Genomic DNA, 25,439 nt, shown 5'->3' on the forward strand with positions numbered 1-25,439 from the left:
GCCGCTCCAAGCACCACTGAGATCGGACGGAGGAGGAGAGGACGAGAGCGAGCACGGGCGCGTTCATGAGCGCATCCCTTAGGAGGACGCAACAACTACTGGGACTGCTAGCAAAACAGGACTGCTCAACCCTGACGGTCCAACAACCGGGCGTTTTACTGACCGGGAGAATTAGAACAACAACAAAGTATCATTCATGGAAACAAAATAGACATCCGGTTCATTTTATTTTTTATTTTGTTTTTTGTTTGTTGTCTGATCGGAAGACAAACGCCGGAGTTCCAAAATGGCTGAAATGACCAATTTAAGACCAACCTATGGTAAGTGGTCGCGTTTATATTCTAGCAAATGGCCGCATGGGTCAGTCAACATTATGGCTATTACAATTCCACATAGGCTACCATTTCATACACCGAAGAGGCGTTATAACCTAGTCACTGTCTAGAGACATAGCCTGACTTCACGGTGGAAACAGGCCATGTTTTGTAGCCTATGACGGTTTTGGCTGCGAAATGTCACTGGCTAGCTGTGTTTGGTTAGACGAGATTTCCATGTCCCGCATAGGCCTTTGGCTATTAATATTTAATTCAAGCTGACTTCAAATCGTTGACTGAACACAATGCTGTCTGTGTGTGGAGCTAGTACTGCAAAGTTAAACCTTTGTATTAAGTAAATTATTTAATAATAAAAAAGGTTTGTTTGCTCGTTCCATTACTCGTTTGGGATAGGCTGGGCTGCCAGTGAAGTTGGGACGTTTGTTCTTAAACTTTGATGGGTATAAGGGTTGCACTTGTATAGATAATTTACATAGTAAAAGTGGTTAAAATAACACGAGTGTGTTAGAGAAATTGTTTGGTCAGGCATGATATTTCAGCGTGTTTTGAATGCGTTTGAGTCATATTGGGATGCTTTCGTCGTGAATTCCACATTCCATTTTAACTGCTGGTCGTCAGAATGCGTGATGTACAGGTTACATTGTGCTGATGCACGGCAGCTTTGACAGGTTAACGGAGATGAGTAAGATGTTTTTCCTAAGAACGCACAGGGCTCTCAAACAGATGGAGGGTTTGGGTGCGCGCGGCCTGCTGCGCTCATGCCGCCTCCAATTCTCTAATGGCGATAACTGCGTGTGGGTTGGGGAGGATGACGTTATGTCTATTCCCGGTGCTAGGCATCAACCGGCTCTGCTCTGCTTTTGTTTTAGTAAAGCAACCTTCAATGGATAGGATAGTCTGTGTCATGTTGCGTCAAAAATATTTGCCGTCTTTTTGTCTGCATCCAAAAGAATCAGTAGCTATGAATTACATTACACCTATTCGTATTGTTTGTTTTTCACTTTTCACTGTGACAGGTTAGAAACGATTGACATCAGACAGAAAAAACAAAATTAGGTTGAAGTTCGCTCAAGATAATAGGTCTGCGTTTTCCCTCAGAAAATGTCTTGTCAAGATCATCACACTACTACTGGTAGGGATAAGTTATGCAACGTGGCAACCGTCAGTCATAACGAATACCCCAACCGTTACCTGCAGTTATCAGCTGAAAGGGGTGAAATGAACAACATTTCTACAACCATAAGAATTATATAGTAATGCTGTAATAATAATAATAATAATAATAATAATAATAATAATAGGCCTAATCACCATCATCACCATATTCTTTGTGGTGACCTTTTTGGTCAGTAGTATTAATAATCCCTACTGATATGGAATATAGTTTAATCAAAAATCTATTTAGGTTTAATCACTAGGCCCTACATGTGGGCCTACAGAGGACAGATTGATAGTGGAATGCTTTGCAGCAGTACAGAGCACATGCAGTTTCCCTTGTGTTTCTGGGGCGGTAGTGGCCACTTAAGGATATGTCTGCTAACAGACAGACAGACAGGATGTCTCTGAGGGCTTTTTGTGACTGTCCTCATTTGGTCTTTGTGTTCACTGTTTCCTGGATCGTGCTTTCAATCTTTTTTTCTCTTTCCAGTTAAATGAACCCTTTTACCCCAACTCACACTGTCTCCGTACATTAGGCCCATACACACCATATTTTCAGGGTTTATTACAGTTATCTATATGTGTATGTGTATGTATATATGCTATAAATACATAATGTATATTAAACATTATGTAGAATAGTAATTTGCTCATTTATCAAAATTTGCATTCTTCTGTCAGACTCTTCATGCTACCATGGTAACAAATGATAACTCATTTGTTCTCCAGAAAGTTTGTTTTGTGATGTCATGTGTTCCGGAACAGAAGTGCTGCGTTGTGATAGGCTGGCAGCTGGAGGTGTGAATAAGGGGTGTGATGATGTAAAAGGACCAGGGTCAGGTATTTTTAAGAGCATTGCTGTAGTTGCTTGGAAGGGATGCCATAACGTGGGTGTGTGGCATGTGTGGTGTGTGGAAATGTTGGCAGACATACCAGGGTGCGTCGCCCACCTTGAGGATGTCTGTGAGCACGAAGAAGACAACATTACAGCTTATACCAGGGCGTGGGTGTGTAGCCTCCTCAGGACCATTTATGTCTGGCCCTGATACAACCAGTGTCCGGTCCAGAGGCTGTCACCATCCGCACAGGTCTACTTTGTAGGTAGTTAGTTAGTTAGTTAGTTAGTTACTTACTTTAATGTCCCTTAGTGGAATTTTTTTTTTTTACAGATCTGTACTATAGCGCCATCACATCACATTCCATCTACTTGATACTGATGGGCTGGTAGTTCTGCATTGAAACCATATAATACACAAGAGCTTGTGAAGTTTCATCACCATTCTAAATTAATACACCAATACATTTTAATGAACCTTGGTGGTCTGTGTAACCATAGTAACAGAAGCCCAGCAAACTGAGTAAACAGAATGAGGATTCTCAGAGTGTTCAGAGTCTTCCTCTTCAGAGTGCTGTTTTCACCACCACTTGCCTTAAAGATTGTTATGTCCAGACTTCAAATGATGAAAAACAAATATGCTTTAAGAATGTGTGATGTTACAATTGGCCATGACTATTAATTTAATTCAGTTCAATTCAGTTAATCTAGTTCCTGGTTTTGGTCTTGTACGATGTGTTTTCTTTACACACATGCAAAACACACACACATACACACACACACACACACACACACACACACACACACACACACACACACAAAGACACAGACACTCACACACACACACACACACACACACACACACGCACACAGTGGGCTTTCCTGTCCTTTTGTGATGTAACAGAAAATCCTTTTGTCCACCTTCTCAGACAGGCTCTCGGTCGTGCAGGGCTTACGTCACTTTGTACTGCACATCGTTTCTTGGTGTTTTATGCCCCAACGTTGTCTTCAAGGCAGCGCTGCCTGGAAGGCGGTATGGTTAGGCATTGGTTAAGGTTCAGGTTAGGATAAGGTGCCTTTAAGTCAACGGTGGCAGCGCTGCTTGGAAGACAACGTTGGGGGCATAAAACACCATCGAGCACTGTACATCTGGCTTACCCCACGAGTTCACACTCTCAACCACCTGCCTTGCATGTCTGACCTTCAGAATATCTCCAATTCACATAGCTAATACCCAACTAAAATGACAGCACATTGGCTTAGGCAATACACACTCAAATTCACGTTTCATTGTGTTCACTGGAATAATGTTTTTTCAGGGGGACTGGAGGGACTGATGGTAATCCTTAACCCCTAACGGTGTTACACATTACAGTAACTCTGTATCTGATCTGTAGACCTGGTTTTAGTCAGTAGTTACAACCATGGAAACTATAGTCAAATCTTTTAGTTGTCTATTTAATAAACAAAATTGTGAAAATGATATTCAAGGCTGACTCTGTAAATCACCTTGACTTGTTCTTATGGTATTACCCTATACACATAAAACCCGTAGTTACATGAACAATATTTTTTTCTGTTTTCATTCTGGTACTTATTTTTTGTGCACTCTGTATATCATTTGTTTGTCATTAGGAGGATCTACCGGTACATGTTGCTCTATGGCGGTATAATATGTATTTATGTGCTATGAATGTCTGATAAAAAGCATTTAAATATTTTTTTCGAAAAGCATCATAGCCAGTTTTCTCTGGTTCAACCCCAGAGGTTGTTTACACCAACGCAGGTTATGTCTAACCGCTTCAGTGTCACAGCAACTGTTTGTTTGACAATTTTTGTCATGGGCCTCAAGGTGTTCTATATGAGCGTTCAAAAGCTCATAGCATCTGCACAGTTAGCACGTGACAACCATGTATTGATCTTTACTGTAAAGACCCAATAAGCTACAAATGCTGTTTGATGATGGTAAATACATTACAGAAAAGGCGTTGAATCTTTGAGACATTGAGTTCTCACAGTAGCCTAGGGGCAGCCGTGGCCTACTGGTTAGCGCTTCGCACTTGTAACCGGAGGGTTGCCGGTTCGAACCCCGACCAGTAGGCACGGCTGAAGTGCCCTTGAGCAAGGCACCTTATCCATCACTGTTCCCCGAGCGCCACTGTTGTTGCAGGCAGCTCACTGCGCCGGGATTAGTGTGTGCTTCACCTCACTGTGTGCTGAGTGTGTTTCACTAATTCACGGATTGGGATAAATGCAGAGACCAATTTTCCCTCATGGGATCAAAAGAGTATATATACTTATACTTTACAATATACTTATTACTTACAATATACTGTATGTATACAGTCATTGGCTAGTACAAATGTCAACTTTGATGAGTGCCTCTGGCCAATGATGGTGGCATGTTGGAAGTGTAAATGTGAATATGTCTTATGTCACATATGCATCTCGAAGTACACAGCCATTCAAGTACCAGCCGTTTTCATATTATAAGTATATTGTTGTTGGGAATTTCAGTGCAAATGATGGCATTCGAATCCGTATGTAGGGTGTGTGTGTGCGTGTGTATGTATGGAGGAGCATGCTCTTGAGGCCATCGCTGTCTGTAGTGGTGTTTGTGTGTGTGTGTATGTGTTTGTGCGTATGTATATGTGTGCGCGCGCGCGTGTGTGTGTATGTGTGTGCGTGCCCGCCCTGCAGCAACAGCAGTGCTGGTGGCTGCGGAACAACGGGCTGATTTATGTGTTGGTTGGCGCGTGGTCTGTGCGGGGTGACAGGCCCCTCTCTGTGCCCGTGTGAAATACGGCGCTGTGTCCCCACCGGAACAAGATATCTGCTGTCACCATACGTCTCCTCGCACCGCGGGGCGGAGAGACAAAGACCACTTCCCCCGCAGCACACGCGGCCACAATGGGACATGCAGAAGGAACGACGATGTGTGTGTGTGTGTGTGTGTGTGAATAACGAATGTGTGTGTGTGTATGTGTAAGTGTGTGTGTGTATATATATGTGTGAACAACAGATGTGTGTGTATGTGTGAATAACGTGTGTGTGTGTATAAGTGTGTGTGTGTATGTGTGTGCGTGTGTGTGTATGTGTGAATAACATGTGTGTGTGTGTGTGTGTGTGTTTGTGTGTGGGTGGGTGGGTGTATGGCAATGATGCTTTTCTAGGAGCTTTTGCTACCTTCAGTATTTGGCCAAATAGAAATATTCTGGCAAATAGAATTTGGAAACATGAAATGCTTCTGAAACCTGAATTAATTCCTGAATTCCTGAATATATCTGATATATACTGAACAGACACACCCTTTTATCCCGCGGTGATTGTGGCTGGTTCTCTCTGATGAACGGACCACTTGTGGTGGATTAGGCAGGCTAGCGAAGGGCTTCAGAGCGTCTTTAATAAAACTCTCTCCTCAATTTAGGAGATTTGAGTGTTGATTCCGACTGCTTGAATAAACCCTCATGGCGGGAGTGTGTTTCTGGAAACCGGCTGGGTTCTGAGTTCCGTCTTAGAGCTGTTTGGGTTCTGACGGCTGGGTTCTGAGTTCCGTCTTAGAGCTGTTTGGGTTCTGACGTAACTCGGATCACTCCAAACAAACACCAAAGCCCACGTCTTATTGTGATGATGCGTCACCCATTTATCCTTTTTATTCTCTTCTTTCATCCTCCCATCAGCTCTCTTTCTTTCTTTTAGCGCCTTCCCGTCCTCTCTCACTCTCTCCTCTTGTCTCTCCTCATCCTTTGCTTCTTCCCCTCCTCTCTTTTCCTCTACTCTGTTGTCTTTACTTCTCCTCTGCCCATTCTGTCTATTCTTCTCTTTTCTTCTACTCTTTCTGTCATCTCCCCTCCTCTCTCCTCTCCTCCTCCCTCCCTCCCTCCCTCCCTCCTCCTCTCTCTCCCTCCTCCTCCCTCCTCCTCCCCCTCTCCCTCTCCCTCCCTCCTCCCTCCTCCTCCTCCCTCCCTCTCCTCCCTCCTCTCCTCCCTCCCTCTCCTTTTCTCCCTCTTTCCCTTCCTCCCTCTTCCCTCTCCCTCCCTCCTCTCCTCCTCCCTCCTCCCTCCTCCCTCCCTCCCCTCCCTCTCCTCCCCCCCTCTCCCCTCTCCTCCTCCCTCCCCTCCTCCCTCCCTCTCCTCCCTCTCCTCCCTCCCCCTCCCCCTCCCTCTTTCCTCTCATCCCTCTCCTCCTCCCTCTCCCTCTCCTCCTCTCTCCTCCCTCCTCTCCTCCTCCCTTTCCTCTCATCTTTCCTCTTCCTCCCTCTCCTCCTCCCTCTCCTCTCTCCTCTCCTACTCCCTCTCCTCTCCTCCTCCTCTCCTCTCTCCTCTCCTACTCCCTCCCCTCTCCTCCTCCCTTTCCTCTCATCTTTCCTCTCCTCCTCCCTCTCCTCTCCTCCTCTCCTCTCCTCCTCCTCTCCTCCTCCCTTTCCTCTCATCTTTCCTCTTCCTCCCTCTCCTCCTCCCTCTCCTCTCTCTCCTCTCCCTCCCTCTCCTCTCCTCCTCCTCTCCTCCTCCCTCTCCTCTCCTCCTCCCTCCCCTCCTCTCCTCTCCTCCTCCTCTCCTCCTCCTCTCCTCTCCTCTCCTCCTCCCCTCCTCTCCTCTCCTCCTCCTCTCCTCCTCCCTCCTCCTCCCTTTCCTCTCATCTTGCCTCTTCCTCCCTCTCCTCCTCTCTTCTCTCCTCCTCCCTCTCCTCTCTCTCCTCTCCTCCTCCCTTTCCTCTCATCTTTCCTCCTCCCTCTCCTCTCCTCTCCCTCTCCTCTCCTCTCCTCCTCCCTTTCCTCTCATCTTTCCTCTCTCCCTCCCTCCTCTCCTCCTCTCCTCTCCTCCTCCTCTCCTCCTCCCTCTCCTCTCATCTTTCCTCCTCCTCCCTCTTCTCACCCACACACTCTCATCCTTCTTTTCCTCCATTAATCAGACAAAAGCGTCATTGCTCACTGATGAGGAGTGTAATTTAGCTTATTTATCACATCCGCTCTCAAGCACACATTTACCACGCACTAGCGCACACACACACACACACACACACACACACACACACACACACTTACCACACACTAATACACACACACACATATCACCACACACACATTTAACACACACTAACACACACACACACACACACACACACACACACACACACACACACACTTACCACACACTAATACACACACACCACATTCACCATTCACACACATTTAACACACACTAACACACACACACACACACACACACACACACACACACACACACACACACACACACAAACACACACACACACACACACACACACTCTGCTGGCACTTTGTGAGCATATCATGACATTGTTTAAAAGGCAGTGATGCCTTGATGACTGGCAGAGCTCGTGGTTGTGTAGGCAATGCTGTTAACTGATGGTGGGTCTGAATAAACCCCTCTGCACACAATTAAAGCTGAATTATTTATTCACCATGTCGTTACCTGTGCCACTAGAGAAGTGCCCTTGTGGACACCCCCCAGATTGGGACTGGCATGGATAATTAATGGGCCAATTACCTAGAGGACAGTTGAGTGCACTCATTGGTGGCCCACAAGCCTGCTGACTGGACTGGTTCAGGTCCAGGTTTGGACCAGATGAGGGTGTCCGTCCCCCAGGTCAAGAGGAAGATGACAGTGAGGTCATCTGTCAGACACCAACTCCAGCTGAATCTGTGATTATGGGTTCTCTCTGGTCATCATCTGTGGTTACTTTGTTTTGATTTGTTACTCTCTCTGCTTGTCTCTATCTCTCCTTCTCTCTCTCTCTCTCTCTCTCTCTCTCTCTCTCTCCTCTCTCTCTCTCTCTCTCTCTCTCCCTCCTCTCTCTCTCTCTCTTTCCTTGTCTCCCTGATGGAGGGTTCGTTGCCAAGCGACGGGAGCAGCTGGCTTCAGAACAAGCATCCTCCAAAAAAAAAAGTGACATCATCTGCCTCTTAGTGGCCCCAGGGATCCAGGGACCAGCTCAAGGGGGTTGGGGGGTTTTTGGAGGATCTTGAGGACAGAAAGGAAAAACAACATGGACGGAAAGAAAGAGAAAAAAAACAAAAACAAAAAAGACAGAAAGAGAAAAAGAAAAGAAAGAAAAGAAAGGCAGCGAGATAACCAGAGGCTACGTGAGTCACGTTCGGCTTCAACACTAGAGAAAGCAAGCAGTGTTGCGGTTTTGTGAAATGCATCACAAACGCCACGGCCGTGGGGCGCACCGCTCGGCTTAATGGGATAGCGAGCAGCGTCCTTGGATGACTGAGCACTAGAGGGTGGGGGCTACTGAGGCTTTCAGACTGCATTACCAAACCTTTCCATTTACACACCTCTACACGTCTCTTTTCTCCATCATCTTCTTTCTCTTTCTTCATCTCTCTCTTTCTCTGTCTGTCTTTCTCTTCCACACACACACATACTCACACAGACACACACACATACTCACACAGACACAGACACACACACATACACCATTTTCCGTGTGATCTTGCTGAAGGAGAGAGAGAGACTTACTATATGCATCATGCACAATCTGGGTGTGTCTTGTAAGATTTCTTATTGAACTAAAATAACCTGCTAATGCACCGCATGCATGTGTGTGTGTGTGTGTGTGTGTGTGTGTGTGTGTGTGTGTGTGTGAGGGTGTGCCACTGAGTTTGCTGGCTGGTGTAGTAGCAGAAGCCAAATCATAACAAGCTTGTATTATAGTTAGTTAACTTATACCAGGAATATTCACTGTGCACAGTGTCTCAGACAATATTTTATATTAAAGTATTAATATTTGATTTTTTAATAAAAATAGCCAAATGTCTATTTTTTATTTTTAGTCTCATATATGGGGTGCTTCCAATTATCTAGTGATGTGCTGGCAGCTGTAGATGTCACCTGAGGTTCTCAGTACACGCACACAAACACACACACACACACACACACACACACACACACACACACACACACACACACAAGCATACACACACTCACCATGACACGCACGCAGCAGAGAGTTGGATTAGGTGCAGGAAGAGGGAAGTTTGGCAGAGAACATCTATACAACAAGTGTGGGCATGGAGACAAGAGAGAGAGAGAGAGAGAGTGTGTGTATGTGTGTGTATGTGTGTGTGTGTGTGTGTGTGTGTGTGTGTGTGTGTGTGTGTGTGTGTGTGTGTGTGTGTGTACGTGTATGTGTGTGTGTGTGTGTGTGTGTGTGTGTGTGTGTGTGTGTGTGGGCATGTGTGTGTACATGTGTGTGTGTGTGTGTATGTATAAGTGAGAGAGAGAGAGAGACAGGCAGCCAGAACTCCTGAGACCTCATTATGGTTGTGATCATTATGTTGTACATTGAATACACCCTATTCCTATCTACTGTACTTTCTCTCTCTCTCTCTCTCTCTCTCTCTCTCTCTCTCTCTCTCTCTCTCTCTCACACACAGAGACACAGGGATTTATGCGATATCTTCTGTTTCTGAGAGAAGAGAGAGAGAGATGGAGAGAAGAGAGAGAGGAGAGAGAGAGATGGAGAGAGATGGAGAGAAGAGAGAGAGATGGAGAAGAGAGAGAGAGGGAGAGAGAGATAGAGAGAGATGGAGAGAAGAGAGAGAGAGATGGAGAGAAGAGAGAGAGAGGGAGAGAGATGGAGAGAAGAGAGAGAGAGGGAGAGAGATGGAGAGGGAGAAATATGGAGTGGGAGAAAAAGGAAGTTGGAGATGGAAGGAAATAGAGAATGTGAATGAGAAAGATAAAGAAAGAGAGAGGGGGAGTATGAGGGAGAGAGAGAGAGAGAAAGCACCACAATATTTTAGCCAAACGATCTCTAGTATGATTAAATGTCAGAGATATTTCCGCCTATACAAGTGGGTATTTATGGCCATGCTGGCTTTCATCGCGTCCAGGCTGTGTTTGTGGCCGAGTGGATGAATGGCTTGAATCACCGGCTGTGGGCCGCTGTCATCCATCCCACAGACCCCCCCGCCTGTCTGCCATCCCACCAGCCTCCCTTCCTGCCTGTACGGTTGTACTGCTGTGCTCAGGTAGGAAGTGAAGCACATTATGGGCATGCTCATGGAGGATGATGCATCACATCACATCGCAGTGCAGTGAAGTGCAGTGCAGTCGGGCTCTCCTCTCCTCTTCGCTCAGCTCACCTCAGTTCTCTCTCTCTCTCTCTCTCTCTTCTCTCTCTCTCTCTCTCTCTGAGGGGCAACAGGGAGGAGACAGTCATCTCTCAACTCACTGCAGCATCAATACATGAATACTGCGTTCATGCACACAGATTAAGAGTTAAACTACGTTCTTTCTCAAGCAGCTCTGTTGCTTTCCTCTGAAGGGCATCACGTCTTTGTGGTGTTTATCAAGCTTGTCTGACTTGTATGTGTGTGTGTGTGTGTGTGTGTGTGTGTGTGTCTGTGGACTGGCCATCCCCTCATTCTTGACCCGGTGAGAGGGATTGCGGATCTCTGGCCGGCTTTTAAAGAGCCAATTTGTGTGTGTGTGTGTGTGGCCATTCTAGAAGACATCCTGTTCTCATCTGAAGCCCAGGATTCCGAGGCCTGACGCAGAATTCCAATCAGGCTTGGCTGGCAGGGCCCGAGATGGGCCTCAGCGTTGCCACGGAGACCCCACTCCGGGGGCCGGCACAGGCCAACGAGGGAGAGGGAGAAAGGGAACGTAGAAACAGCAAGAGGGAGAGAGAGAAGGAGAGAGAGTGAAAGAAGAGAGAGAGAAAGAGAGACGAAGGCACAAACAACAAGCACAGCCGTGAGATAAACTGACAGAGATTACTGGAGAAGAGAGGGATGGAAAGAAAGAGAGGAGAATCAGGAAGGAGGGATTACAGAAAGGAGAGGAGAGAAAGAGAGATCAGTAGCTGTGGTAACTAACGCCCCGTCACAGACACAGTTGATTGGATGCGGAGGAAGAGAGAGAGAGAGAGAGAGAGAGAGAGAGACATAGGGACAGCGAAAGAGAGAGTATTCACAGAGATGTGATTCACAGAGTCAGTCAGGAGAAAATTAGATTCTCCGTGAGCCAAACACACAAAGCAAGCTGGCGTCCCTGTACACACTGCTAGATTCCAAAAGATAACCTCATTCAGACTCACCAGAGGCTTGTTTGCAGAGAGACAGAGAAGGAAAGGAGTAATTGTAATAAATGATACTAAATTATATTAATACCAATATATTGTATTTGATATAAAAGTCAAATTACAAAGGCAAACAAAAAGATTAAATCAGGGTGATGGTATAATAATGGTCATAAAACATATATTAGCTCTATTCCCTATGTTACATATAGGTAATATATGTGTGTGTACTGTATGTGTGTGTGACCAGTGTTTTCAGGAGAAATGGTGAGTGTTGTGAGTGTTCCTGAGGACAATCCTTACGGGCAGTGGAGATATCTGGTGTGTGTGTGTGTGTGTGTGTGTGTGTGTGAGAGATAGAGAGATAGAGAGAGAGAGAGAGAGAGTTTGTGTGTGTGTCTGTGTGTGTGTGTGTGTGTGTGTGTCTCCAACAGCACTCCTCCGTCTGTCAAACCCAATTAAGGTTGTTATTTTCAGCCGCTGCTATCTGAGGAGTTCTGCGATTTTTTGTCCCAACAACACTGAAATGTCAGCCCTGTTCATCTGTGCCAATCTCTGGGGTTCATTAAAGGATAGAGGAGAGAATGAGACACTCTGTGCTACATTCTGTCTGTCTCACACTCTCTCTCGCCCCTCTTCCCTACATATCTATCCCAGTCCAATTCAATGTATTATTTGTCCCAGATGGGCAATTTGTGTACATAACAAACATGAGACATGCAATAACGGAACATATAACAGTTGACAAAACATGTAATCAACTAGGCAACTTGCACCAATGCCTAGCATGAAGAGTTAATACCGATAAGTTGATTAATCACATCAATTACCTCCTCCTGATGTGTGTATTCACGCAGGCATAAATGGAGCTTTGTATCTGTTTTTTTGCACCTTGTCTCACCCATTTCCCATCACACATTGGACCTAGTCAAGGGAACACGATAATACCTCATAACATGACGTACAGCACTTCTGCCGTTGTCTGAGCGGCCCTCTGTAGACGATTGCCTACCTAGCAACGTTCTAGTTTCAGGTAGGTTGCCTTGTTAAGGGTGCCTTTAACATACAGCACATTTGCATTCCCTCTCAACACTTTTGACTTTGCAAAAGCTTTGACTGTAAGCTATTATGAGGGAACACAAAGGTAATGTGAGGGAATGTAAATACAAACACTCTCATTTTCCTCTTCCCTATCATTCCCTTAGGGTCTTGTTCATGGTATTAAATTAGCAGATTGATTTTGCTTCGGTTATTAAATGAGCTAAGATTAGACATTAAAGTTTTGCATTTTGCCCATCGGTTAAAATGAGGGCACCCTTTGTCGCTCCTCTTTTCTCTGACAAACGCAGTTTGTGTCAGCCTCCCTGCTCCTCGGTGCTGAGCCTGACCTCTTAGACTCATTAGACGATAGAAGATGAGACAGTGCAGAACAAACACACGGACAGCTCAACTGTCTACGGCCCCCCACGGGACCTAAAGCTCTCAGGCACTGTGTCTGATTTCAGACGTGGGCCAGGCTGTTTAAGATTTGAAAATAGATAATTTTTATCGATAACAACTACAGAAGTGTCTGATAACTTCAGGCACAGACATGCTCCTTGCTTTAAGCCCTGCCTCCAGTGATTCCACTCTGGACTAAGCAGGCTAAGATCCTTGTGCGGTTCCACTGTACGGTACTAGACAGCTCAGTGATGCTTGGAGATCACACAGACCAGTCGTGTAGCACTGGTCATGGTACCACATCAGCAGGGTTCCGGAGGCTGGTTTCCTCTTAATTGGCCCTATAGCCTGAATAAATCAAGTTTCCCTCAGTGATCTGGAGCTTCTCTCGACTTCAGTCACATCTGAATGCATAAATCAGTTTCCCTTGGTGATCTTAAGCTGCTTTCAACTCGAGTTGCATCTCTTCTCGGTTCCTGAATTTCAATTCTGCATTTCAATCACCATCTTCTTCTTTCACCCGACACCACCTGCTCTGGCAGAGCTGTGTCCCCAGCCAGCCTGTCTCTGGATGTTTGGCGCAGGGTCTCTCTTCATCTTTATGAAGTTATTATGTTGGGGTTAGCCTTTATTAAGACATGATAAAAACAGGAAAGGAAATGAGTGGGAGAGAGAGAGAGAGAGAGAGAGATGGGCAGTGGGTTCAGGAAATGTTAGTTAGGTGCTTTATTAGGTGCTATGTTAATTACAACATACGACATAGCGTCAGTCCACAATTATTACTCTCAGTGAGTTAGAGGTAAAAAATAATACACACACACACACACACACACACACAAAGACACACACACACACACACACACACACACACAGCCCAGTCTCATAGGATCACACAGCTCTTTAGAGAACACCTAATAGCAACACTTACAACAAGCTTACTGATCCTAGCACTCACCAGTTTTCTGACAGTACCGTTAAAAAAACAGCACTCACCGACGCAATTTATTCTTACTGTACTCTAATGTTTTTTTAAACTGTCCTAAAAATTGTGAGAATTGTTCTAAAACTTACTGTTTACCATGTTACAGGTCGCTGGTTGGCCAGCCAAATGTGTAATGTAAATAACAATGTAAATGTAAATGTATCAGCACCATATCTCGACGCTTCCAGTCTCATAGGATCAGAGCCGTATCGGCACCATATCAGAGCCAGATCCATATTCAATTCAGAGTCACATCCAGAGACGTTGCTGACCACTTCTGTTTGGATTCTGCTATTGCCAACGTCACATTTATTAGAACTCCCACTGTCCGGGACGCATCACAATGCTTTTGCGTTTACACTACAAAAGATATGAGGTCAAGTGCATCTCAGACCAACTCAGCAGAGGGTTTGAGTGATCGGATCACATTGCGTCTTGGCGATTATTTACATTTGTATTTACAACTGACCACTTGGGATCAGATCACCCAAGACACATTTTAAATACAAATGGAAATGGGGTCATTCCCTATCTGGGCCAGATATGGGCCTGAGCCCTCACAGAGTTAGCGGCTATGGGCCTTTTGTTAGCCAGCTGATCGTCAGTATCGCATGAGCAGTCACACAACCAAATTACAGCTGCTTTGTTTTCGTATATTTGTTTAGCTTTGGGCAGCATGTAGCCATGTGGTTTAACAACAACAACCACAGCAGCAGCAACAACAACAACATTTAGCCCTGCCCTACATTTCCCCATCAATGTTTATTTATATCAGATACACAGACATGTTGTTCGGTCTCCCTTGGTGTATCAGGCTCTTGCTGTAGCAGTTGAGGTACTGGGTCACCTGCGGTGTGCAGAAAGGGAAGAAGAAGTTGATCTGAACTGATGTCTCCAGTATACAACCCTGATCCAAACTGAAGTCCAAGCAGGCATTACTGCATCCTCCTCACTGCTAACCGCTAGCTGCTAACTGGGTCACCAGCGGTCACTCTCAAAGTTACCTGGATTAGCCAGTTAGCCAGTTACCTCACTTTGTAGTACAGCCCTGCTGTGTGGTGTGTGCACCGTGCAGGTGTGGCTGGAAGATGTTGATCCAAACTGAAGTCTCCTGTCCACAGGCCTGATCCAAATCAAAGTCTGCACACCCAGCACCTGCCGTACTGCCGAACCGCCTCCCCCTCACCGCTAACTGCTAGCCGCTAACTGGGCCAGGCGTTCACCTCTTAACCAGGTCACTGTGGTTGTGTCCCAGCCGACGCCTTCATGACACTTCCTCTCTCACAGACACACACACACGCACACTAAAATACACGCACGCAAACATTCATCTAGGACTCGGGGCTGCAACTGATCTCTGCTTTCAACAGCTGTCTCATCCCCTGTCTGTCTCACATAGCCTTGTGTTGCTGTCTGTCTGTCTCTCTATGGTTTCACTCTGTCAAACACCTTCTCACCCCTGTCACCTATATTTCCATATTTGCCTATTTTGAGAGAACAGTCTTGTACACATAAGGACAACAATATCCCCATGCCCACTGCCCTAAATGACCTCTTCCTGTCTTGTCTCCATGGTTATCAAGGTGTTGTTTGGTTCTTGGAAAGGATGTTTTCAGACGGATGTTATTGGATTTTGTGGATCGTTGTATAATGCTAGATTCAGAGTTTGGGCAGGTTCTGTTGGCTGCCTGTTGTATGGATCCAGCAGGTCTGGCATTCAGTTCTGAGCCTGGATCCATCCCAGAGTCCTTTGCTATCTTTAGTGCTTCCTCTAATCACTATCCTGTCTTCTTCCTTTCTTTCTCTCTCTTTCTCATTTCATCCCTCTCTCTCTCTCTCTCTCTGTAACTCTCTCAGATGTCTCGCCGGTGTTGGCAGGCTTCCTAGGTGCCGGGGTGCTGGTCGTCTCGGTGACGGTCGCCGTGTTCCTGTGGACTCCTGCCTGCCGCTACCGCTTAATGACGGGGTCCATAAGCTGAACAGCGGGCCGGCTGACCCCCGCGGACCCCCCCCCCTATAAGTTCATCCATATGCTCAAGGGCATCAGCATCTACCCCGAGTCCCTCAGTGGCAGCAAGAAGATCGTCCGCGTGGGCCGTCGCCACGGCAACGGCGGGCCCTCGTCATCGTCCTCCTCGGCCTCCTCGTCGGCCACATCGTCTCTGACGTCGTCGTTGCGCGACTGGCGCTACAGCTTCGGCGGTGGCGGCGGTGGCGAATGCGGGCGTGGCCGTGGAAACGTGATGGTGGACGCCGATCCCGAGGGCGGCTTCCTCGGCGGGGGGGCGCACCTGCAAATGAACCCGCTGGTGCCCCCTTGTGGCGTGCCCAGACTGGAGCGGGCACTGCCCATCCGCGCTGACTACTGCTGCCTGGAGAGCTCGAGCGGTGGCAGCGGTGGCAGCAGTGGCAGCGAGCCGGCCAGTAAGTCGGCCTCGCCCCACTGCACGGCCACCCTGAATCTGGGCACGCTCAGTCTGGCCGTGGACTACAACTTCCCCAAGAAGGCGCTGGTGGTGACCATCATGAGCGCGCAGGGCCTGCCGGCGGTGGACGAGCAGGCGGGTAGTTCGGACCCCTACGTGAAGATGACCATACTGCCGGAGAAGAAGCATCGCGTGAAGACCCGCGTGCTGCGGAAGACGCTGGAACCCGTGTTCGACGAGACCTTCACCTTCTACGGCGTGTCCTATAGCACCCTGTCTGAGCTCACGCTGCACTTCCTGGTGCTCAGCTTCGACCGCTTTGCCCGCGACGACATCATTGGGGAGGCCGTCGTTCCCTTGACCGGCGTGGACCCCAGCACTGGACGCGTGCATATCAACCAGCCAATCACCAAGAGGAATGTTCAGGTATGTGCAGGAATGTTCAGCATGCGAAGAACGTGGGATGTGGGAGTGTAGGTATGTTTGTGTGTGTGTGTGTGTGGGTGTATGCATTTGTGCATGTGTGTGTTTGTGTGTACGCAAACAAGTTGAAAGAGAGATCTGATCGAGTGGAAAGTGTGGTGTGGAATAAATATTTGAGGGGGAAACGAGGACATTGCCAGAGATCAAGGAGAAGCAAATGGTAATGTTGGTGAACACCGATACCGATACTGATAAAAAGAATAAAGAATAGAGATGGAGAAGTTGTAAAAATAAAAAAGGGAAAAAGTATCAGAGAGCGTCAGAGATGAAACATAAAGGGGCTCATAAGGAAAACATGAAGGCAGAACTATCAGCACCGAGGTTTCCATCATGTATTATTTTGGCAGATTTAGTAGTCACGGCTTCAAGGAAGAGAGAGAGAGAGAGAGAGAGAGAGAGAGAGAGAGGGAGAACATATAAGATGATTAAGAGGGGGGTAGCTTAAAGAAAACCTCAATATAACTTGATTCTGATGAGAGAGAGAGGAGAGGGACAGAGAGACAGAGATGGGGGGATAGAGAGAGAGGGGGGGATGCATTACTTACTTTACTTTATTTTAATACGTACCCTACTCCATGTCAAATATTTTTCTTGTTTTGATATTTTCATCATACTTTGGCAATATTGCAACTTTTACAGTCATGGCTATGAAATGTATTGAATTTTAATTTGAATTTGAGAGATAGACGAGGGGTACAGATAGAGAGAAAAGGAGAGAGGAGAGAGAGAGGGAGATAGATAGAGAGGGGGTAGAGGGAGATAGATAGATAGATAGATAGATAGATAGATAGATAGATAGATAGATAGATAGATAGATAGATAGATAGATAGATAGATAGATAGAGAGGAGGGAATAGAGAGATATAGAGAGATATATATAGAGAGAGAGACAGGGGTGGAAAGAGAGGAAGAGAGAGAGATAGAGGGGGGTAGAGAAAGAGGGAGAGAGAGGGGGAGAGATATATATATATAGAGAGGGGGTAGAGAGAGGGGGGGTAGAAAGAGAGGGAGAGAGATAGATAGAGGGGTGGTAGAGAGAGAAGGAGAGAAAGAGCTTACAGTATGGCTGTAATATGAGGCTGATAACAGACTTGAAGACCATTATGACCACTGGGCCACAAGCACAGAGGAGGGACGTCTCCTGTTTTAATCATTCATGAGGTGGTGCATGAATAATGTATCAGGCCGTTGCAGGGAGTTAATGTAGACTGTTGCATATAGAGTCATTGTAGACGTCATATTTACACAGATGAACACTCTCACTGTACTTCAGCATTAGCATCTGCATGGCTACTGCACAGATATTGTCGCAGGCCAATTGAAGATACAATTTTGTGTGTATGTGTGTGTGTTCATGTATGTGTGTTTGTGTGTGTGAGTTGTGTGTGCTATAATCCGTCATAAGTCTGTGTTATCTGAAAGAGCAGAGACATTCACACTGTCTAATGACACAAGCACACAAACAAGATGGACAGATGGTGTGTGTGTGTGTGTGTGTGCGTGTGTGTGTGTGTGTGAATGTGTGTGTGTGTGTGTGTGTGTGTGTGTGTGTGTGTGTGTGTGTGTGTGTGTGCGTGCCTGTGTGTGCGTGTGAGACCAGCGCAATAGAGCAGTGAAGGGTGAGAAGATAATCCCCAAAGAAACTAAACAAACAAACAAAAAATACCAGACTCAGCTTTGGTAGCCCGAGGAGACCTCTTCCTGTGCACATGCTGAGCAATGATGAAGACATAATGATAAAGACACTATCATTCAGTGAGCAGCATACAAGTACATGATCACAGGCTAAATCAGAGGTGTGTTTAAGTTTGACAAACACTGGCGTTCATGGAGTTGAGGACGTGACATGAAGACCTCCGACATGACCCTCAAAGAATCGGAATCAGAATCAGTTTTTATTGGCCAAGTATACTTACATATACAAGGAATTTTACTTCGGTAGGTGTTAAACTCTCTGTATATTCAATAGACATTTAGTAGTACAAATAGACATGTAGTAGTACAAATAGACATTTAGTAGTACAAATAGACATGTAGTAGTAAAACATTCAATAGACAATAGTAAAAAAGACACATACTGTACAATATAGACAACAATATACATGTAGATACATATCAACGTATTAACATAATATACAAAATACAAGAATATACAAAAGGCAGTAGAATAGAGTAGAGGAGCATTCAGCAGCAATACAACACACCTATCGGAACTCCCCCTATTACCGTCGGTCCCGTATTTCCACCGTCTTGTGTGTATGTGTCACTTAATATCCATTTCTATACAAACCAAGACAGCGGACTCCTAAAGAAACGCAACCACCCACACCATAGGTGTATCTACATTAGCTATGTACCAAAATGACATTTTGGTCAGTGGACTCAAGAGCTGTAAACAGTGTTGTAAGGCTGGCGTACACAACCGCTTGGAGCTCCAGTGGAATTTTAATTTCATGACGAGAATTCTCGGTCTAACTGTTCATGTGCCGTTGAAACGGTGTAAATAGGTGACCCATCACGCCAGCACTATAAACAAAATCGGATATTTCAGGCAGTAAATGCTCCCGTTAAGAACCAAACCAGATTTTGTTCAAATCTACACATCTATGGCTACTGAACTAGAAATGTAAGTTCATTTAGTAAATGTTATTTTGAAGTGTTAAAAAACATCGTTGTTTTAGAATTTCTGAACAAAAGTGGTGATAATGGGGGGTGTTACGATATATTACATCCCATAATCTCTGCTGATACTGGATCCAGTTGCTTTTTTAGTCCAGACAGAAACCCAACACACTTTATAGCCCATAACCTCTGCTCTGCTGAGAGAGGATCCATTGGCCTTTAAGTATGGACAGTAAATTACTCAGACATTATCTCTCTTTCTCTACCTCCCTCTCTCTCTCCCTCTCTCTCTCTCTCTTTTCCTCACTGTGAATGGCTTAAATGGAACCTATCTCCGTTTCTGTCTCCAACTCTGTTCCTGTGGAAACATGGTGGAATCGATCCCCCCTTCAGAGAAAAGGTGGAGAGAGGAAGCGGAGAGGAGACTTAATGAGACGAGGAGAGGCCCAGAGAAAGCACTCAGTGACGAGAGAGAGTGAGAGAGAGCGAGAGAGAGAAAGAGGGAGAGGCACTTAAAAGACAAACGCTAATACTAACGTTACTGAAATTAGCCTGGGAGCAACGGGAAGATGAGAGAGGGGAAGGGAGAGTAAGTGGATCAGAGGAGGACAGCAAGTGGAGCTTAGTCTTTGTCTTGTGTTCATGTGCATAGTTCTCAGCAGGCACTTTTGTCCAAAGGGTCTTACAATGACATAATAATATACATAATAATTACATGAATAAACATTACCTTAAGATTAAAATGAAAGTAAAGTCACATTGTGTAAACAATAGTATTAGTAATAGACTAAATAGAATTTAACAGAATAATATCAAACATACAAACTGTGCATCTGTAAGGAGATATCTGCATACATGATCTGGGAGTAGTGGGAAGGAAGTCTATTGACGAAGGACCTTCCATTTCTGTGTTGAATAACGAAGTGCTGTTTGGTGCCGGTGTATCCGACACGGATATGCTTTACTCCGTCGATGACATAAGAGGAGAGGAGAATAGAGAAAAGCAGGGGGGGGAAGGAGGAGAAGAAAGAGGTGGAGAAGAGATGAGTGGAGAGGAGAAGAGGAGGAGAGGACAGGAGAGTAGAGGAGAGGAGAAGACACAAAAGGAAGAGATGAGAGAGGTTGAGGTTAGGGATGGGGTTGGGGGGTAAATTACTGATGGCTTCCACTGTAAAAACGCCAGCCTGCTTACTACAGCAGTATGTCAGGTACTTATGGCGGCTACAGAAAGCCATTATCCTTTTATGGCACGCCAGGCGTCCTCCCCTGGCCATATGCCTCGCTCCGGCATCTCGTGTCTAAATCATCCGCAGAGAACCGCACTGAAGTACACCCCACCACACCCCACAGACTGGACAAAAATAACCAGACAAGGCCTTGGTCCTGCAAAGCAGAATCACTAGATAGAAAGCAGAGGTGAACCATCAGGCTTTGATCTATAGCTGATGAGAGCCTAACAGAATGTACAGTACTCCTGCCAGGTGCACAATGTTTAAACATGAAACATGAAAAAAACTATATTCACAGACAAATGTATATACAGCATATGCCCAGACATATATATATATATATATATTTATTTATTTATTCTGTGTACTGTACAGTAAGGGCAAACTGATTTATGCACACACGATACTGTCAACTAGATCCTGTCCACTTAACATCAGGCGTTGGTCAGCAACTGACTGTAACCATCAGGTGGACAGTTTGAATGAAACTAAAATGACATGACATGACATGACATGACATGACTTGACTTGACTTGACTTGACTTGACTTGACTGAATGCAATTTAATGGAGCTGGATTTATGAGGTGCATGTGAGCCAGATCAGGGCCAGATCCAACCCAGCCAGCCGTCGCCATCACATCCTGTCTGTGATTCCTGCCCCCTCGGTGCACGTGTCAGGAAAACATTAGCATAGGGAGCATGAGTGGCTGTTATGTAAATGTCTGTCTGATTCATGCGTAGAGCTGCACAAGTTGCTGGCAGCACCGCACCGCACAGCAGCACTCTGATGCACCCAGTATGAGAAGCAGATACTCACACACACACACACACACGCACACACACACACACACACACACACACACACACACACACACAACAAACACACACACAACACACACACACACACACACACACACAGTGATAAACGCACACAGAGTGACAGATAGAAACTTACTCACACAGACAGACACAAGCACCGACAGTATTGAACATGTGCAGAAACACCATGTTCACCATGACGAATAGACACACACACACACACACACACACACATACACACACACACATACATGCCCATAAAGAGGCATAGTGAATCATCCGTTACTAAGCACAGAGAAATACACACACACATACACACACACACACAAAGAAACACATTCACCAACTGTATCTGAATTGCATGTGTATGCGCACACACACACACACACACACACACACACTTCTTCTGTGATATACGTGTCTCAAGTTCAAACTAAGCCTTGGGCTGCCTCCCACTGTGAGTTGCTATGGTGATACCACAGAGTACCATGAGAATCTGTTCTCCCAGAACTGAGTGATGAGAGAGGGAGAGAGAGAGAGACCAAGAAAGAGGGAAGATAAGGAGGGTTTAGAGGAGGTGTATTCACTGCAGAAAAGCTCCCGAAGAATTTCACACCATACATGTGCATGCATGTTTGATCCACATGAGCCGCTGCAAAAGTGTGTGTGTTCATTGTAGTGGGTGGATAGAGAGCTCTGCCTGCATATGTGTGTGTTTCTGTGTAGAGGCGCTTGGGTGTTTACCATCTGTGTGTGTGTGTGTGGGTTGGTGTTTGTGTGTGTACATTGACTGGGTGTGTCAGTATGTAAGACCTGGATGTAAGATCTGCTGTGTTGCAGTGCTTGTGTGTTAAAGAGGTTATGTGTGTTTAGCTGTGTGTGTGTGTGTGTGTGTGTGTGTGTGTGTGTGTGTGTGTGTGTGTGTGTGTGTGTGTGTGTGTGTGTGTGTGTGTTTTAACATGTGTACCATTCTTCACTCTCTTCCTGTAGTGTGACAGCCGTGGAGAGTTGCTGGTGTCTCTCTCCTACCATCCTGCCACTCAGCGTCTCAATGTGGTTGTACTGAAGGCCAAACACCTGCCCAAGATGGACATCTCCGGGCTGTCTGGCAGTGAGTATACCTGACTACATAGACATGTAGACACACACACACACACACACACACACACACAGATCCTATCACACCCTCTTCTCTTATTATTACTGTATTCAACCATACACACACACACACACACACACACACACACACACACACATATTCTCTCATCCTTGCTAACCCTCTTCTCTCATCCTCCTCACTGTCCCCCTCCCTCCCACAGACCCGTACGTGAAGGTGAACGTGTTCTACGGCCGCAAGCGCATCGCCAAGAAGAAGACACACGTGAAGAAGTGCACTCTCAACCCCGTCTTCAACGAGTCGTTCATCTACGACGTGCCCGCCGAGCTCATGCCCGACCTGTCCGTCGAGTTCCTGGTCATCGACTTCGATCGCACCACCAAGAACGAGATGGTCGGCCGCGTGGTCCTGGGCGGGCAGAGCCCGTCGCCCACCGGCGTCACACACTGGCGCGAGGTCTGCGACAACCCCCGCCGGCAGATTGCCAAGTGGCACAACCTGGAGGAGTTCTAGAACACAGAGCGCCCGCTGCCGTTGCCTTGCCCAGCAAGAGGTGGAGGGGGTGGGGAGGGGGAGGGGCGCACGAGTGCCTACCCCTCTGCCACCCCCCTTTATCCCAAAACACATAAAAGATTTAGTTGAAATAGAGAAGACAACCCCCCCGCCAAGTTCCTCAGTCCCATTAGACATTCCCTCTTCCTGATATGAGACACTATGCCCCTCCTCCCTTGTCATGTTGACAGGTGCTGAGCCCAATCACCTGACACCCTGAGACCTCCTCCCTCCCTTTTATTCAATCCCTGCCTAATCAGAGACAAAATTGCTCTTAAGGACAGAACTCACTCTACGCCTACGAGATACCTGCCCCCAACGCCCCCACTCCAACCCCAACTCCAAGCTTTCCCCTTCCAGACACCGTCTGGGAACGTAAAAGAGATCGCCGACCAAGGACTCTGACGACTCAAAAAAGCAACAAAGAACAGACTGATCACAAAGCTTCAAATTAATATATTCAATAATATATCCACTCATCGTATCCATAGAATAGGCATTCTGATTCCGGGCTGTTCCGGATTGTTCCCGGGGGTGTTCTGGTGTGCATTACAGTACAGTTTACTGGGTTCTCGCCAGCTCCTCCTGTCTAAGCAACTACCCCTCACACACGTGTGTGTGCATTCTGTGATCATGTTTAGGAAGTCCTCATGAGAAAAAAAAAATAATGGGTGTGAATCTACCCTTCAAGGGGTTTGGATGCAGTTTCATAGTTATAGAAAGCTCGTAGCTAGTTAAATTAATAGGTCAGAGATGAGGTAGTGGAAGTGTGTATTAAATCTCTAATGGGTCAGATTGTCAAGCCACTTTCCACTTTCTGTATTTATTAGGTCAGGATAGAAGGATAATCTGAATCCTCATGACTAAATGTGAACAGAAAGGGAACTGGCGACTCGTTTGCAGACTGGTTTTCTGGGTGTTTTTTAAACGAGCCTTTAAGTTGCATTCAAAACTGGAAGGACATCAACTAGTAGATCCACAAAGAGGTTGACTTCATTAGAAGCAAAGTAAAGCAAAGCAAAGCAAAGTTGTGTAACTCACTTAATCATGATTTACATCAAGCATTTCTTTCAGGGATTCTCAAATTCTAGTTCCTTCCACAGGATCCTGTGCTTGTAGGGCAGAAGCATGTTTTTTTTGTTATAAAAAAAGAAAGAGAGAGAGAGAGTACAGCAGCCACGAAAAACCAAAAAAACTAAACTCAGCACCACAGAAGGGTTCTGTTCAAGTTCAACATGCTTTTTGTTCTGCAAGAGGGAGATCACACCTGGTAGTTCAGCTGGATTGTAGTATCTGTCATCACTCCGTATTTGTGTTTGTTACATATCACTCTTCTGCATAGTGTATATATGTGTGTGTTTGTGTGTGTGTGTGTGTGTGTGTGTGTGTGTGTGTGTGTGTGTGTGTGTGTGTGTGTGTGTGTGTGTGTGTGTGTGTGTGTGTGTGTGTTATTGAGAGAGAGAGACCTGTGGGTTCCACATCTATCTCTGACACGTTTTGACTGAGTGACTGAGTGTCTCTGTCTCTCTGTGTGTGTGGTGGAGATCTAAATGAGCAGCTCAGTCTGTCCCTGAAGTGACTTTGGTCTTCTCATTTCCAGTAGCATCAAACCTCCAAAAGTCCTCATGACAGGAACTCCCATCAGCTCATTTTAGTCTGTGTTGACGTCAGCACACACACGTCATGCACACTATCACACACATAACCATTATACACACTTCATACTCAGATAACCTGTCACACACACACACACACACACACACACACACACACACACACACACACACAGCCATCAGACTCTGACTACCCAGAGAGTAGCTGCATGGCTGGAGACTGTATTGCAGTTAGAAGCCTCAGTTAGCAGCAGAGTGGCAACTGGGGCTCGTATCACCATGCTTAGTACTTTCTTCTGGGACAGGGTAGTGTCGACAGCAAAGGCTGTTTTGTCAATATGAACAAGACCAGAAAACACACACTCATACACACACACAAACACACACTCAGTCAGTGCACACACACACACACACACACACACACACACACACACAGATAGCCGCTGACTCTGAATCAGATCCGACCCTGATCTGACCCATATCGCCACCAGATCAGAACCAGAAATGTTCTAGAGAGGAAAGCCGTCATAATAATTTATAGATCAGCTGGGACTGTGGGGGCGGGTTGCACCAATTAAAAAGAACAATAGAGGCGCATCGACCTCTCCCCTCATAAACAGAGGAGTCCGAATACCTGACAGAGGCAAAAGGCCCATTCACACCAAGAACGATAACTATAAACAAATATCGTTCTCGTTAATATGAATGACGACGTTCACACATAAACTATAACAATAACGACATGAAGAATGAAC

The 25,439-nt window shown here is 46.0% G+C and overlaps 1 protein-coding gene across 1 annotated transcript; it reads left to right on the forward strand.

Moving 5' to 3' along the window:
- Positions 1-25,439, forward strand: syt11a (synaptotagmin XIa). Its single transcript, XM_048229081.1, is given in 4 exon segments — positions 1-320; positions 15,680-16,674; positions 22,393-22,513; positions 22,722-25,439. Coding segments are annotated over 4 exon segments (1,461 nt in total). The 5' UTR covers positions 1-286; the 3' UTR covers positions 23,033-25,439.

Source organism: Alosa alosa, chromosome 20, assembly GCF_017589495.1.
Source record: "Alosa alosa isolate M-15738 ecotype Scorff River chromosome 20, AALO_Geno_1.1, whole genome shotgun sequence".
In the NCBI taxonomy this organism is placed as follows: Eukaryota; Metazoa; Chordata; class Actinopteri; order Clupeiformes; family Clupeidae; genus Alosa; species Alosa alosa.